At 37.1% G+C, this 13,402-nt stretch overlaps 2 protein-coding genes across 7 annotated transcripts in view; both read right to left on the minus strand.

The window, feature by feature from the left end:
- The window catches only part of Btk29a (tyrosine-protein kinase Btk29A), a 351,109-nt gene that overhangs the window by 76,978 nt on the left and 260,729 nt on the right, over positions 1–13,402 (minus strand). The gene's annotated exons all lie outside the window — the stretch shown is intronic.
- On the minus strand, positions 8,525–9,732 carry LOC139996945 (uncharacterized). The gene has a single exon (XM_072021522.1). The coding sequence runs from the start codon at positions 9,645–9,647 to the stop codon at positions 8,616–8,618; it is 1,032 nt and encodes a 343-aa protein (XP_071877623.1). The 5' UTR covers positions 9,648–9,732; the 3' UTR covers positions 8,525–8,615.

The raw sequence follows: 13,402 nt of genomic DNA on the forward strand, positions 1-13,402 counted from the left end.
TTATTCAATTTGTTCTTTTCTCATATAATAGAAAATTACAACTAGAATACAGTAATTTATTTGTATGTAGTATGGTAAGACAGTCACATTAATAAAAATTTCTGACTAAATATAACTGCCGGGTCTCTTGAGGAAGCACTGTTATCTCTAAGGAAGATTAGGTGTAAGACAAAATGATGGAGGACAAGGTGCTAAGAGCTAAGAAGTAGATCCTTAGTCGATTCTCTTTCATAATATAATGGAACGTTAAAAACGGAACTTCATAATGTCATGTATATTAATTGAAACAAAGATTGCAAATGAATTATCGTATTAACACAAACGTAGCCTTTAATAAATTAAATTCAAAATATAACTTATTTGGATGACACATCGTCCTTCTCAGTTGCACGATGTGTTGTATATATCGACGCTGTAGTGTGTCCGATGTGTGGACTGGAAACGGTAAACAGTGCCGTGAAGGGGCTACGTTTCGAGTCGAAGTTTTCGATGTATTATCGTCGAGATCGAATCTGTGCAGATTACTCGGGCACCTTCGGCCGAAATGTGGCAACGGTGTCGCAGCGTGTTCTCGATCACAAAAGCGCTCGGTATCATCGACCGCAAAGAAGGAAAGGAAATTGTTCGGATTTCTGCCCAGAGCTGTGTGTCTTCGCGTGTTTCATAATACAATTCGTACCATGATACAGGCACAGGAAATGATACGAAGGGAGGGAGAGATATATATTTGAAACGACGAATGAAGACGCTCTCGAGCATCGCGACGCCTCCTTCGCGAGATTACTACTACGCTTTATTATCGTTTTGCGAGTTATTGGACCCGCAAAATATTTGAGATATTACTTGGACTTGCAGCTCCGTTTCTTGAAAGGAATTCTTACTTTGGTGTATTATATTAATTAAAGTTTCGAGTATAGATATTGACTAGAATGTGTCATAGTATACAGTATCATAGTATACTTTCCAGTTATTTTTATCAGTTTCTTATTGTTATTTTTTTGTTATTTTTATTAGTGTCCTAAGATATTCCAAGGTTTCGGATTAGCGGTGTGGAATATATTCTGGCATTTTTTACTTTATTTTTATCCGCTTTTTAAGATTAAATTGTAACCAATTCCTTCGTTAGCCAAAATCGGCCATTTGATTTAAAACTAAGATCTAATATCAACAAATTCATACGTATCAATTAAAGAATACGACAAAGATAGAAAGACGATACATACGGTCTTCTACCAACGACAGCAACTAATTATGGGAATAAGAAAAAACGAAATAAACAGGATTTTTAAAAAAATATACAGATTAAAATAACGCCATTGCGACTGGTCCAGGCAACTGTTTAACTCGGCTAGTTATTACGAGCGGATGAAGCAATTGTCATACGAGAGAGAGTCGAATTGGAAGGACCATGCGTTATCATTATGATATCATTGCGTCCGATCCAATCTACTTAATATTGTAATGGCGGTGTAAGCTTGATTAAATTAAAGTCAGGACAAGCGAGATGAACCGGTTACAAGGTCGTCGAGTTTTTCACCAATTTCGCACGCTGGAGAAAGTACGTACTTATCTGAAAATAGTACTGGAGCTGGATAATTGCAAATTCTTTTGCAGCATCTGGGATGATTACGGAGTATGTAAAAATTGTTAAAATTACCTATTTGTGTACATTTTTACATATGGATGGAAATTTTGGTTTCTTGGCAATTTTTGTTAGAAATAATTTGAATTCCATGTATAGGGTATTTATGCTATTACTTCCTAGCGTTTTTCTCGTAAACGATAAGCCTAAGAAAGAAAATGAAAGAGGAAAACGATGAATGATTCAAGATGAACTACATATCCACGATAATATTCTTGCATGGAGCAAGTAGAATAGAACAGATGCAAATTAAAGAACGAAGAAACCTTGGAACAAAAGAAAAGAGGGTGATTTTTATTTCCTGTGTGAAACTCCCTTTGTATCTAACATTCATCTCGGCAAGCAGAGGAATAATATAAAGGAGAGTTTCTTAAGCGTCGTTAAATACACAACAATTCTATTGCCACTTTTATGTCACAAAATGTAAATTTACATTTTACACGACATCCACAGCCTATATAATTTCAACAGATATTAAACGACATCTTAAAAAGCGAAAATTTCTAATTGAAACAAGAACTATTAGAGTAACTGAATACATTGTCTTCCCCAATTCCACAAATTTGTTGATTCGAATTTTGAAACAACATGATACCCTCGTTTCTTCTAGGTAGAATAATTTTACATGCATAAAAAGAAATACCTCGACAGTTATAATTCTACATATTGCACATTGGAAGGAGTAGAATAGGATTGTTTTGCTAATATCATCAAGCTGCTGAAGAGAGTTAGATAAACTATAGTGTCTTCACAACATGAATGAACGTTTTCCGATTTAAAAATATCAGAACGAGATGTTACGAGATATGGAGACATGTTGATATTCTAATATGGCTTGTAACTTTTCCTGATCGAAGAATGTTAAAACAAAGGTATGAAGTGAGATTGTCAGATCTTAAAAGCAGAGATTGTTGTAAAAAAATACGCGGAGCAGATTTGTCAAGCTGAAGCGAATTAAGCTGTAGTGGCAAGTACGTGATAAAATGATGTTCAAACGGCGATACACTGGAGATTTTTGTTGTGATATTGAATATACCATATCTTTATCCATCTTAAAATTCTTTTTGACCTGAAGACCGCTGTTACGAATAGAATTAAATTTAGTGAAAAAATTCCAAATAACGAGAGGTGGACATTATTGTGCCCTTGAATATGAATTCAGGTAGTCTTCAGCTACAGCTACAGACCAAGGTTAACTTTTTGGTAATGTCCTTTGCTATAAATATGTGAACGTGTTCCCTATTCTTATTGTATTATAACTCTGTAAGAGTGAGGATGAGCATACACTATACTTATACCTATACTTGTTACAATATATTTTTCCATTACAAATTCATCCACTCGTTCCTCTATCACTTAACCTCAACAATATCATATATTCAATTAATAAATAATGATAACAATTTATTTGATTTTGACCTCATACACTATGCTTGTACTTATACTTATATTTCAATATATTTTTCTCTTACAAATTCATCCACTCGTTGTTCTATCACTTAACCTCAACGATATCATATATTCAATTAATAAATAATGATAACAATTTATTTGATTTTGACCTCATACACTATACCTGTACTTATACTTGTTTCAATATATTTTTCTATTAAAATTCATCCACTCGTTCCTCTATCACTTAACCTCAATAATATCATATATTCAATTAATAAATAATGATAACAATTTATTTAATTTTGACCTCATACACTATACCTGTACTTATACTTGTTTCAATATATTTTTCTATTACAAATTCATCCAATCGTTCCTCTATCAGTTAACCTCAACAATATTATATATTCAATTAATAAATAATGATAACACTTTATTTGATTTTGACCTCATACACTATACCTGTACTTATACTTGTTTCAATATATTTTTCTATTACAAATTCATCCAATCGTTCCTCTATCAGTTAACCTCAACAATATTATATATTCAATTAATAAATAATGATAACACTTTATTTGATTTTGACCTCATACACTATACCTGTACTTATACTTGTTTCAATATATTTTTCTATTAAAATTCATCCACTCGTTCCTCTATCACTTAACCTCAATAATATCATATATTCAATTAATAAATAATGATAACAATTTATTTAATTTTGACCTCGTACACTATACCTGTACTTATATTTATGCCTATACTTATTTCAATATATTTTTCTATTACAAATTCATCCACTCGTTGCTTTATCAGTGATCCTCAACATTTTGAACCAAATATTAATCCTTAAATGATTCAGGAAGTTTCTAACTATTTCTCAGATAATTTCACTTTCTGTAAGTGTCCTAATACTTGCAAAAAAACGTGTATGTTGGAATACAACGATATTTCACGTATAGGCACAATACCCTTACACAGACACCCACACAGGCATTTGCACAGGACACTTACACAGGTCATACTCATTACTGTATAGAGAGTGGGGCTCAAAATATTGAAGGGATCATGGGTCACTACCTACGTCTAGTCTGAAAGTAACTGGCCAACAATCAACAATTCTTGTATACGTTGTTAATTATATCACTCATTTATATACATTTGATTCTGTAGTTTTGTTTAATAAACATCACTGAATATTATTTCAACACAAACATTATGTCTTCCACAGATTATTTATCTTAACTTCAAGATTAAATTCTAATAGTGTAATGTGCAAAAAATATATAAATTAACAAAAGTAAAGTACTCATTATACAGCATATCTAATGGATAAAACAAATCTTCATATAGATTCCACTTCTTTAGTCATAGTTACCAAAATCTAAGTGTTTATCTACATTCGAGCGATAATGATCGAAGATAAGACGAAACTGAATTCATAGTATCGGTCCGTCGAATTCAAGCGTCGTAGAAACGGCATTTCGTATGCAGCAACCTAATAATTTCACGCTTTTCAAACGGTCTAACGTACGACCACGTTCGGTGTTCCCGTCACGTTCCGCAGCTCTTCTCGGATGCGTCATGAATGCGTTTTTGCCGCCACTGAATCGCCGTTGTAAATCAAACCCGAGGTGTCTCTGCCGCTCCCCCTGTCGTTCTAGGTACACCGTGTATCCAGACAGAGACGGGACTCGCACAAGTATGTGTTTCTTCAAACGATACACACGAGTGTAATGTCGCGCGACCGTTCAAAAACCGCACTTTTACCGGCGCCACTTGTATCGATTCAATGGCCGCTGCTAACCACTACGATTCTAACGCGAGTCCTTGTAATGAATATCGCGTCTCGTGCAAAAGATGACATGTCGTTGGAGCAGTTGACAAGTATAAACGCGGCGCATACGAACTTTTGTGTTGATACGAATGGATTTCTCAATTGTAATCGAGCAGCTTTCTGAGAAAGATAAGACGATAAGAAGTAAATTTATCTAACCTAAAATTAGCTACGTTTCGATAGATGGTTCTAGCAGGATCCTAAAGAACCTTTAGGAAATGAATCAAAATTTTATAATAACTCAACCAGGTGAGTGGAAAATGTATGTAGTACATGTATGTATTGTATGTATGTGTATTTATTTCTTGAGAAAACTTTTCAAACAACAGCGAGAAGAATTAATATCAAAATTAATGTAACACAATTGAGAGTGAAACTTGTATAAAAAAATCAGAATGAAAGCGATGGGGAAAGCAAGCCTCTAACCACATCTGAACACTTTTTACAAAATTTCTGTAAACCTTTATGAATTCGAATTAGTCGTTTTGACTGGTAGATAGTTTTTAGTGTAAACTTTCTGCATAGTTGAGATTATTTGCATTATTTGGGCAATCTGAATGATTGAATGATTGAACAAAGGATTGAATATTGAATTAGCGAGCAGAGTTAGGATATTGAGATGGTTTCGTTAATCATTGTTGTTTAATTTAAGGAATTTTGCTTTTAGAATCTATAAACAATGCTTCATTGTTCATTGTTCTGACGCTTTATAAATTTCCGGTATGTGTATTATTTCTAAAGAATCGTGTGTCTATCGTCCAAGAAACGTTCAGTGAAATGTCAACCTTCGACACGTACGTAGTACGAGTTTAGCCTGCTGAATGATTGATTCCATTGCGCCAAGATCGATCAGAGTTTATGTGCGAAGGTCGCAATCTTGACAAATTGCCTGTCCTTGATACGAAGGTGGCTACTGGCGCGAACGTTTTCCCAGATTTTTGCGATCAGCACTCGTCAAAATTTTTTTACGCATCACGTAAAGCAGAGAAGATCCAGATTGACGTTGATATCATTTGGAAATTCCCTTGTTACGTATCTCAATTTTTTCTTTCTATTGCAACTAAGTGATTGCGGATTTTGTCACTAGGTGGTATTGCCAACCCAACATTTTAATATTCCCACGTATTTTTCCTTTTTGTTTCTTTAAATATCTTTATCCAATTCAAGCTCTAGCCAATTTTAGTGTTCTCCATACATACTTACATTTTAATACTTTTATACAAACTTTTATTTGCAGCATTGCTTTTAGCTCAACATTTTGCAAACTGCTTCTCTTTCCCTATAACCTATCTTCCACTTTTTTCTCTATCGAGGATTGCAAATATTTTCCTGTAGAATTAATCTATTCGCTTAACTACCGATACTGTATTTTTTTAAACATGTACATTTTATTGGTTTGGCAACAATCACTTAGTTGCCAACACAATAGACACAGCGACAGAAGGAATCAACTTTGCTCCAACTTTTCAAATATTTCTTTTTAAGATTTATAACTGTTGAGAATTGTGGATCTTAATCGCCAAAATAAATGTATAAGAATATTTATATTACACTTAGAATTGATTCCAAAATAGTTTCAGATTCATTTGATATGAGATTGATAAGATATTCGTGGATACACATTTGCACGCGTCTCAGCACTCTCTTTGTCTCGCCATCTTCTATTGGCTTGGCAACTAAGTGATTGCGGATTTTGTCATTAGCTGGTATTGACAAAACCCGCAATCACTTAGTTGCCAACCCAACATCAGAAGATATAAATCTTCAAAATCCTGAACGAATGTTTTACGTACTAAAATATTCAAGGAAAAGTGGATGAAGACTGAGAATACGAAGTTGGATCAATTTGCTAGAAAGTCGTTCTCGTCCAGCCATTAACTCTTTTCGACAGCCTTTTCCATTTCCACGTACTTTCCCGGGTCGGATTTGGAATTCCTACAAGGGAGTGCTTCCACAGCTACTTCACTATTCTGATTCGAATATTTTTCTCGAAAGCTTCCACCCATCTCATTATCTCTTCCTTTCCCTAACTCGAGTACAATTTTTTCTTAATCTGCAATGCACGTAACACAAACGTATCTGTACGAAGCTCGGATCTTTAGAATTTAGTGTAACGAACGGCAAGCGCCTTCCAGTTTGTAATTTCGTATTTTTCTGTTATTCTACGGATTAACAAAAATAATAAAAAAAAAAAATTAATTATTTTTGGAATATGGAAGAAATTTCGAAATTTGCTGGAAATGAAAGTTGTTTAAAAAGTGTAGCGTGCATCTCGGCTAATAAAATGTCGACACTTTTTCTTGCGTTTATTTCACGTTGAATAGCGTGCGCGTTTAAAACGCAACACTTGACCCGCGCGTGCCGCACTCTCTTGTTACATACTGATAACGCCAGAAAGAACAACGACCGACAGAAGTTTCCACTTATCTAATGTCGGCCAGGGAGATTAACGAGAATCGCGTACATCTGACACCACACGACACGAATTCTCCTTAAAAACCGAGCAAACAAAAATAAGATTTCTTTGAACTGAAATGAATCTGGATTAGATAACTGAAAAAAATCTGCAATCGCTTTTAACTTTGTTCTTGTCAAGTCCTACAATGTTTCAGATGTCATTTTAGGTTATAAAAATACATCATTGAATTTAAAATAATTTTGCAAACAATGTCCTGAATTAAGTTTAATTAAATTCTTTTCGGACAGTGAGAAAATTTTGGCAACTAAGTGATTGCAGATTTTGTCAATACCACCTAATGACAAAATCTGCAATCACTTAGTTGCCAAGCCAATAAAAGATGGCGAGACAAGGAGAGTGCTGAGACGCGTGCAAATGTGCATCCACGAATATCTTGTCAATCACATATCAAATGAATCTGAAACTATTTTGAAATCAATTCTAAGTGTAGTATAAGTATTCTTATACATTTATTATGGCGATTAAGATCCACAATTTTCAACAGTTATGAAGCTTAAAAAGAAATGTTTGAAAAGTTGGGGCAAAGTTGGTTCCTTCTATCGCTGTGTCTATTGTGTTGGCAACTGAGTGATTGCGGATTTTGTCATTAGGTGGTATTGACAAAATCCGCAATCTCTTAGTTGCCAAGCCAATAGAAGATGGCGAGACAAAGAGAATGCTGAGACGCGTGCAAATGTGCATCCACGAATATCTTGTCAATCACATATCAAATGAATCTGAAACTATTTTGAAATCAATTCTAAGTGTAATATAAGTATTCTTATACATTTATTTTGGCGATTAAGATCCACAATTCTCAACAGTTATGAATCTTAAAAAGAAATATTTGAAAAGTTGGGGCAAAGTTGGTTCTTTCTCTCGCTGTGTCTATTGTGTTGGCAACTAAGTGATTGAGGATTTTGTCATTATGTGGTATTGACAAAATCCGCAATCACTTAGTTTCCAACCTAATAGTTCCAGCAATTCCCTCATTAGATTAAGTTTTACAAACGTAACTTAATTGCAAGCTAAATCAATTTAGACTTGAATTTTTCTTTCAGTTGTCTGAGAAGTTTCGAGGCCCAGAACACTATGGAGAAGTCAACAATACAATATACATATTGGCATTTTTACTTGGCAAGTAAGAATTGATGAAATGAAGCGAGGGCAAAGACAAGTTGGTCATTGATTTAACATGTACGTCACACTTCTTTATTACACCGATCTCTACATTCTGCAAACTGCGTACAACACTCCGTATAGCAGAGAATAGCCTCGCCTTACGTATACAGAATAGTCAAACTGGTCAGTCCAAAGTCCTTTCTGTCTACGTCAGTTAATTTATTGTTCGCCAGGATTAAGGTTTTCAGCGCTGAAAGGCCTGCAAACGCACCAGATTGCACTACAGCGATCTTGTTATCAGAGAGATCCAACCTTTTCAAGTTGGACAGTCCATTGAACACTCCGGAGTCAACTCGGGTCAGTTGATTCTTCCTCAGGTCCAATTGTTCCAACTGACTGAGATCAGAGAATGCTCCTGACTCGATACTTGCTATCTGATTGTGATGCAGGTTCAAAATCCTTAAACCGATCAGTCCTTTGAAATCGTTCTTGGACACGCTGGTCAATTCATTCTCTTCGAGAAAGAGACCGTCCAACTTGTGCAATCCTCGTAACACTCCCGGCTGAATTGAGGTTAGTTTATTGTTCTCCAAGTGAAGACGGGTCAATTCTGGCATCTGACTGAACGCTCCAGTCTCTATGCTGGTGATTTTATTGTCGTTTAACCAGAGGAACGTCAGCGACGAAGATAATCCTGAGAATGAGTCCTTGTTCACCGATTCGATGTCGTTGTGTCCCAAGTAGAGCCACATCAAGTTGGACAGGTCAGCGAAAGTGTCTTTGGGTATCTCATTGATCTTATTGAAGATCAGAGACAGCGAATGCAGTTGCTTCAGTTCTGAGAACAGGTTCGGCGACAGAGGTACAACGTTGCTGTCTAGGTCCAGCCGTTCCAGTTTTTCCAATCCTTTGAACGATTTCTTTTTCACCATGGAGATTTTGTTACCCAGACCGAAGCTCAGTTTCGTGGTCGTTAGATTTTTGAAGGTGTTTTCTCGAATAGCTAACAGGTTCAAGTCGTGAATCTCTAGCGTTTCCCCGAATTCTTGTTGGCTGACGTCCATCAGGGTTCCCTTTTTGTCGCACACCTTGTACCCTTTTATCTGCCTGCAGGTCGGTTGTTCCTCCGGTAGGACGATCGTGGAAAATAGTAAAACGATCGATAGAACGGACAGATACGACTTCAGCATTTTCAGATCGAGTTCTCACGCACCAGGTTAAGTTATTAACGATCGGATCGTGACTGACCATCCGTTCTCAGCTCTCATGTACGTTGTTCGGTGCATAGCGTTTGCAGAGCCTCGATTAGATAGAGGCCACGACCTCTGACACGATTATCTGACGAGAAGGGACACGCTTCTCGCGAAAATCTGACTTTCAGCCGTATTTACGCATCCAACACCTTATCAACGTTACGATTTCGTCCCACTTCCGCGCATCTTGCCACTACGATCGTTTCTTCCACGCTGCCATACGTTATCGCTTGTTTTCCAATGAAATACTTTTCCACGCTGCAGTTGACGAATTGTCAAGAATCGCGCGGAATATCGTAACCGTTTGACTGACTCAGAAGTTGTATGAGAATATGAACAGAGAGCGCTGAATAATCTGGACAGCAAGCGATAAGCACTGTTGCAGGCTGATTGTCTAGCAAGATACTGTAAATAGGTGTCAAGCGGTGGAAGACTGATTGCACGAGGGAAAATGGTGTAAATATTAGAAGACGAGGGCAAATCCTATATCATCCGATGTTTGGAATCAGAGACAAATCCTCTTGAATCCTTAACGGTCGACGATCAATTGCTGAATTGCAAGCGAATACAGATCAGATTCTAAAGATTAACTTCTTAGTAGTGGATGTAACACCTAATTTGATGTAGTATCGTGAACAGATTGTCTAAGGAATATCGGCTGAACCATAAACAATGTTGCAAAAAAGCTTAGTGCCGACAGCATAGACCTAACCTCAACCTAACCTCAACCTAACCCTAAAAGGGTCTGGAAACTTCAATGGGCCGAGTGGCCCATCAATGTGTCGTTGGTCCTTCAGTAGAATAGTCACGCGGAGGAAGGTCTACGTGACTGTCACGTTGAAGACATGGGGAGTGGTGAAATTAAGAAAATCACTGGTTCGAATGGTTTCGCGTAAATTGAAACGTTTCACGAGCAAGGTAAGACAAAATTCAGACTTTAGGTGTACTGGCAGAGTTTGTTACGTGAATCCAGCAGAGTGACAGTTAAGAATGTTAGAATTGAGTATCTGATTTTGCGAAGGTTTATATACTATGGGTTTGGCTCTTATGGAGGGCGCTCAGGTCAGAGGTGGCCATGTTGTTATTAATCTCTCACACTGCAACACCCTCTACGTTGTTGTTTTGATGGCCTGCAGGATGTTCGTTAGATATCCTTGATTTTTCTGTTGCTAATTTATGGCTCTGTGATATGACCATGATCGCGGACGGTTACGGAACACGTAAGTGGTGGGGGTGTGAGAAATAACAAAGGGATGCTTAAGGGAGAAAGACGAATTACCAGGCAGTCGTTAACTAAGAGTGGAGTTGTGAGGAGTGGAGAGTTGAGTTGCCAAGTTGTTATGAGTTGCAAACTATTAACTGTGAGTTGTGAATTATCCATTTAGTTGTCTTAGTTATACAACGTTACTGTATTCAGTTCATGTTAAATAACCATCGTTAATCCATTGTAAATAGATGCATCTATCAATAAACTTAAGATTTAGAATAGAAATTATTGGAAACCCTAATTTCTAATATTTCTGAATAAATAAATCCTATGATGATAACACAAAATTCTTTGCTCGTGCCATCGATCAGATCGCCATTGTAAAATTGAATGTATCGTCTACCGTTACAAGCCAGCTAATTCCTCAACCTTCTGATCATAATTCTTAAACCTCTTAATAATTTTTTAGCCTTACCCCAGCTTCTGTAAGTGTTCTGTTCTTTACGAACAGTTAACGTACATAAGCAATTGATGAAAACCTTATGTGCACGCGTTAGAAAGTTCGATAAAGTGCAAGCGTATCCCAGTTGCGTGCTGGTGCACTGAAACAAACCGGGTAGCCACGAGAGGAAAAAAGAGGAAAACCCAGTTTCACAGGAAGTGGGGACACGACCGTGAACTTGCGTCGGTTTTTCCGACTACTGTCGACAAGAGGCCGGCCTTTTTTTCACGACCTACTTCCCCCTCCACAAAGCCATTCTTTAAAACGCGCCTTCTGCTTTTCCAAGCTAATTAAGCGATTCGAAACGGGTCTAATTATTCCGGCGACCGATCCACGTGATCTCGAGCGTTCAGATTGTTGGACGAGGAGTGGGGAGGTGGCAGGAATAAATCGTTTTGCGAGGAGCAATGGGAAGATGGGACGAAAGAGAGCGAAGAAGTAGGGATAGAGAGTGGTGGGGGAAAAGAGGAGAATGGTATGGCAGGAAGGGGATGAGGCGCGCGCGGAACAACGTTGCTCGTTGGATGGAAACGAGGGTCGATACTTCAGGCCGAGAAATATCGTCGATAAATTTCCGCTTGTCGCCGATACGTAGATGCCTCGCTCGCGATATTTTGTTGCCGTGACGGTTTCTAATAAAGCCGCGGCACCAAACTTTCCTCTGGGGAAGAACCGGGCTATCGATCCTGAGACTCACGGAACGATCTTCCAAGATACTAAGGCGCTGTTGCAATTCGGCACGAGAAAGTCTGAGTCTGATGAATTAAGACGGATGTCGCGGTGGCCATCGATGACTCATCGATCTTCGATCGGTCAGTTGTTCGTAATGCGTTCAGCGACTAGATTTGTTTGTATTTGCTGAAAGAGAGGTCGGTGGAGAAGTAGAGTTTATGATTGTTGGCTGATGGCGAGTAGGATCATTCCATTTTGGAAAACCAGACGAGTTTTTTTTTATTATTTAATTTGTATTTTATAATTTGTCCAGCTGGACATTTGGTAAATTGTTCTAGCTTTATTGCTAAGTAAAAAAAGTGGATGGCTAACCCCAGCGGGATACCATCTTCGAATTTGACTATTTTATTTCTTTAGTGATGTCAGTGGGGTATTTTCTTTTTAGTCTTCCTTTTATGAGAGTTTAGCTGATATTTTCGCTGTTCGTGGGTGTTTTCAAAGTAGCAGAACAAAAAGACATCACGAAGTTAATCATGGATAGATAGCTTGAGTGAAATTTAATTCCTGAAGCAAATTTTTACTTTTTTTTTTTCTCACAGAAGTATGTACCATCTGATAGTAACTTTTTCTCAATAAGATTTTGAGAAATAAAATAATCAAACTAGAAGATAGTATCCCACTAGGGGTAGCCAAAAGTAGAAAAATTTACCGAATTGAGTTAAATTGTAAAGTACAAAGTAAATAATGATAATAAAAAAAAAAAATGATTTTGAACTTACGAATCACGTGTGTTTTAACAAGTAGGAAAAGTAGGAAGTCGTATACCGACTGGATAATTACGAAAACTTTCTGCTTCAATTTCTTTTTCGTATTGGGTAATTGGCTGTCTTACGATGGACATTATTCTATCGTTTCTTTCTGTTCAGTTTTATATCTCTGTTTTCTGCAGTTTGATTTATAATCAGAAAAGAGGAAATGGACGTTCTATTTCATTATAGCAAGTCCACAGTTGTGGTTAGCTTTTTATCTCGGCTTCTTTGGAAGATGGGAAAAGAACGATGACGAAAAAGAACGGTCGAGTCTGTTGACATACGTTACACGTCAGATTTCTGTCAGACCTGTAATTTCTCGCGATCGCGTTCCTTTGTACTCGAACGATTAACCCATTTCCGCTAGAGAACGTTCTTTGTAAGAGGAGGTGTATGAGGGTAATCGTTCAACGTTTCTACATGACGTCACGGGAAATTTGGAAAATGTAGAAGAAACTCTACGGAAATGAAGTTCTGAGAACTGCGAATTCCATAAAATTGT

Source organism: Bombus fervidus, chromosome 19 (genome assembly GCF_041682495.2).
Source record: "Bombus fervidus isolate BK054 chromosome 19, iyBomFerv1, whole genome shotgun sequence".
Taxonomy (NCBI): domain Eukaryota; kingdom Metazoa; phylum Arthropoda; class Insecta; order Hymenoptera; family Apidae; genus Bombus; species Bombus fervidus.